The sequence below is a fragment of the Cricetulus griseus genome, assembly GCF_003668045.3.
Source record: "Cricetulus griseus strain 17A/GY chromosome 1 unlocalized genomic scaffold, alternate assembly CriGri-PICRH-1.0 chr1_1, whole genome shotgun sequence".
Classification (NCBI taxonomy): Eukaryota; Metazoa; Chordata; class Mammalia; order Rodentia; family Cricetidae; genus Cricetulus; species Cricetulus griseus.
Window position 1 is genome coordinate 140148076 of NW_023276807.1, and position 3894 is coordinate 140151969.

The window sequence follows — 3894 nt, forward strand, 5'->3', positions numbered from 1 at the left end:
ATAATTCACCATGTGGACCAGGATGACCTTGAACTCAAACTCACAGAGATCCACCTGCTTCTGCCTCTTGAGTGCTGAGACTAAAGGCATGCATCATGACACTAAGCTTTAGAGAATTTTATTAATTCATTTTATTTTATTCCTTTCCTTTTATGCTTTCTCTGTTCTCCCTTTCTGAATCTCCTTTTATTAGAAAGCTTCCAGATTGACGCTTTGATTTTGTAGAACTCTATGGAAGAGCTACAATTTTTCCAATACCTGCTCACCCACCCATATATGTGTATATTTACTTTTTAAAAGATTTGTTTGTTTTTCTTTTATGTGTACGGGTGTTCTACCTGCATGTTTTCTGTGTACCACATGTATGCAGTGCCCTCAGAGGCCAGAAGAGGGCATCACATCTTCTAGAACTGTATTGTTGAAGCTGCCATATGGGGGCTACAAACCAAACCCTGGACCTCTGCAAGAGCAGATAATGCTCTTAACCACTGAGCCATCTCTCCAACTACGTATGTGAATATCTATGACTTCTTCATTATTTAATTGCACTATTTGAAATGCCATGCTATTTTTGTTTCATGAATGGAATATCATCTTTCTCAGAAGAAGCTGATTTTAGTTTTAGGGAGTTCTTTTTGTTGTTGTTTTCTGACAAAAATCTCACAAAGTCCAGACTGGCTCTCATGCACTACGTAGTCAAGGCTGGCCTTGGACTCCTGACCCTCCTACCTCCACTTCCCAAGTACGGGGTTTACAGGTGTGTACCACCATGGCTTTGTGGGGTTTGTCTTATGCCATTCATTGCCTGTTTCTCTATCTCCCTGAGTTTCTGCTCCTCCCACAGTGCCTATCAGTTTTCAATTATTACAGTTACCTCACAAATCTACTGACCCCTGGCCCAGTGTACAGACTAAACACAGCTATAAAAAGTCCAGAGAGAATTCGAGTGACCATCTAGCCTGTCTCTTCGGCACCTCCTATTGACATTCATTACCACAACAGGCTCGGAAAGACTCTATGAGGGGTGTACCTCCTGACCTACAGGCTTTCCAGTGGGGAGTGTTCTTTTTTTACTGGCCCTGTCAAGTGTCACTGTCAGGTTGCATTCTTTCTCTGGGTGCTTTAACTCTCAAGAGAGGGGTTCTCCTTCTCTAGCCTGCTTCTAGGTAGAGGATGCAGGTAAAGGAGTGTGGGAAGTGAGCCTCTGAACTCAGTGTTAGGCTGCCCTGTTTTCAGGATGCAAATTCCTTCGTGCAGTGGTTCAGGGTATCTGGCACACACAGGTTAGCTGTGGTTAGAATTGGTTAGCTACTGGCTGGGAAGTGAGATGTAGGGAATTTCACTAACCTCAGACTTTTCACACAATTCATCTATTTCAATTCCTGACTCAATCCTGATTAGTAACATCCTTGTCCTTCTAACTCTGGGTTCTGTAAGGCATTTTACCAATATAGGTTGCATTCTTCTCTTACACACACACACACACACACACACACACACACACACACCTGTCTTTCGCTTCTGGTAAGTTATTCTCCCTCCTTTTTTGTCTTCATAAGTCATGCCTTAGGATTTTGGCCACTTCTCACTCCCTCCAAATACATTTATGTTTTCTGACACTGTTACTTTGGGTGAGTTTTTAGAGAAGAGGACAGAAATGTCTTAATTCTGCCATCCTTGTCAGGAATCTCCAACAAAGCAAATGCATAAGGCACAATAAATTCAGAATGCATGCTCCCAGTTAAGCTATTTATGGTACCTTCTTTAAAGTGTGTGCCAGCTCTTCCCTTGGTGAGGGATTAGACACAAATGTTTTGGAAGTACATGGAGCACAAAAGAATGCTCAAGAGCATTGTGTGTGTGGGGGTGTCAATGCCTCACTCTGAACAGATGGTACCATTCACTGATGGTGTCACAGGCGCCAATGCTAACCTCCAGAACTACAATCTCACATTAAAAAGTCCCTTCCTCAAAACAGTAACTACCAAGCGAAGGACAGGGCCTGGCACCTCAGTGAGAGCAGGGAAGGATAGGCCAGGGCTCAGCACCTCAGTGAGAATGGGCCTGGCAGAGTCTTCAGATCTTGACATTGGGGACTGAGGCTAAAAGACACAGACTTTCAGTGTCATCAAAGTGTTAATGTTTTACAATCAATATGTAGGAAACACTGAATGACATTGTATTTTATTTTTGAGAGAAAAAGGCAATAGAGTCACAGTGAAGTTCTCTTCCACTGAGTTTACATAACCTTTATTAAAGACAATTCCTTTAAGGGGATAATCCATCAATATTTTTCTAGATGAGATTAATATATGGATATACCTTACTAGTTTTTTAAAAAAAATTGTCTTCACTTACTTTTGTGGGATGGAGAGAGAAGTCTATTAGATTTTTTATGTTAAAGCACTAACTAAAGTCCAATAGAAGATAAAATATGTATAGAAAAGACTGTTCCCCCCCCAAAAAAAATCACAGCTGGGCATTGGTGGCTCACACCTTTAATTCAAGCACTCGGGGAGGTAGAGGCAGACGGATCTCTGTGAGTTTGAGGCCAGCCTGGTCTCCAGAGCAAGTGGCAGGATAGGCTCCAAAGCTACACAGAGAAACCCTGTCTCGAAAAAAAACCAAAAAAAAAAAAAAAAAAGAAAGAAAAGACTGTTCCAAAAAGAAAAGAAAAGAAAAGAAAAGAAAAGAAAAGAAAAGACTGTTCCAAAACACAGTATACAAGCAAAATCCATGATCTTGCTGAAAAAAGATTAACATTTCCCAAGGTATAAGTTAGGCGAGAATGTTATGCCCCACATACTCACGAGTAGATTGATGACGGCCAGGATAAACAGGAGGACAATCACACAGATGGCCAAGTTGCCCTTTCTTCCTCTCAACCCGGTCTTATGGAGACGATCTTCATCAATAGGGATGTAGCCAGCTTTAAAGTTGCTGTTGTGCTCCTTATTAACATTCCTTCGCTCCACAGCCTTCTCCCGCATGGACTTCTTCACCGGCCCATTGGAACTTTGCTAAAAGCCAAACAGAAGGGAACAGCTATACTCTTTGTTGATGCACTTATTAAATTCATACTCATCATTAAAGAAAAATGAACTGGCTCGTGATGGATGTTCCACGAATATGTTGCAAGTCAGGTTGAATTGTGGATGTCAATATAGCCACGTTTTTGGTCATTCTATTGTCAGAGTGGGTCATTTCTGGGCGTCATTGACACACACACATATTGCAGTGGGTAATCTTTTGTGTGTGTGTATGTGTGTGTTTCGAGACAGGGTTCCTCTGTGGCTTTGGAGGTTGTCCCAGAACTCGCTCTGTTGACCAGGCTGGCCTTGAACTCACAGAGATCCACCTGCCTCTGCCTTCCGAGTGCTGGGATTAAAAGGGTGTGCCACCAATGCCAGGCTGCAGTGGGTGATCTTAGTTTTACTAATGATTTATTAAATTTTTACTCATATATTTTCATTTATATTAAAAGATTTTGGAATGATTGACACAGATTGCTACTTATAACTCAACATTTGTTCTGCATCAGCAATTTTCCAAGTGTTCAGGGACAGTCGCATAAGTATATATGTTTGCAGGGGGATGGCAACTAAACTCTTTTCAAGGTCTAAAATGTCAGACATATTTTAATAGTAACAATAATATTTGTCATTTACTCTCCCACTCTTTTGAATGAATAATGTTGTTTCCAGAGGGCATGTGGCCATTTATGATAACATGATTGTTCTAAGAGTTAGTGAAATGTTTGCTCTGGAATTCTTATATTTACAAACACAGAAGGGCCAGCAGAAATGGGCACTGCCTAATTTCCATATTTTTTCAGAGTTCTGAGACAATTCACTTATTGTAGAAGGCACATGCTAAGAACTGTATGCTTAGAAC

At 41.1% G+C, this 3894-nt stretch overlaps 1 protein-coding gene across 1 annotated transcript in view; it reads right to left on the reverse strand.

The window, feature by feature from the left end:
• Nucleotides 1-3039, reverse strand: part of Sgcb (sarcoglycan beta) — an 11944-nt gene extending 8905 nt beyond the window's left edge. The window contains exon 1 of the mRNA XM_035453403.1: nucleotides 2811-3039. Coding sequence (XP_035309294.1) covers nucleotides 2811-2990 — 180 coding nt within the window. The 5' untranslated portion in view covers nucleotides 2991-3039. The remainder of the gene's footprint in view (nucleotides 1-2810) is intronic.
• Nucleotides 3040-3894: the final 855 nt, after the last annotated feature.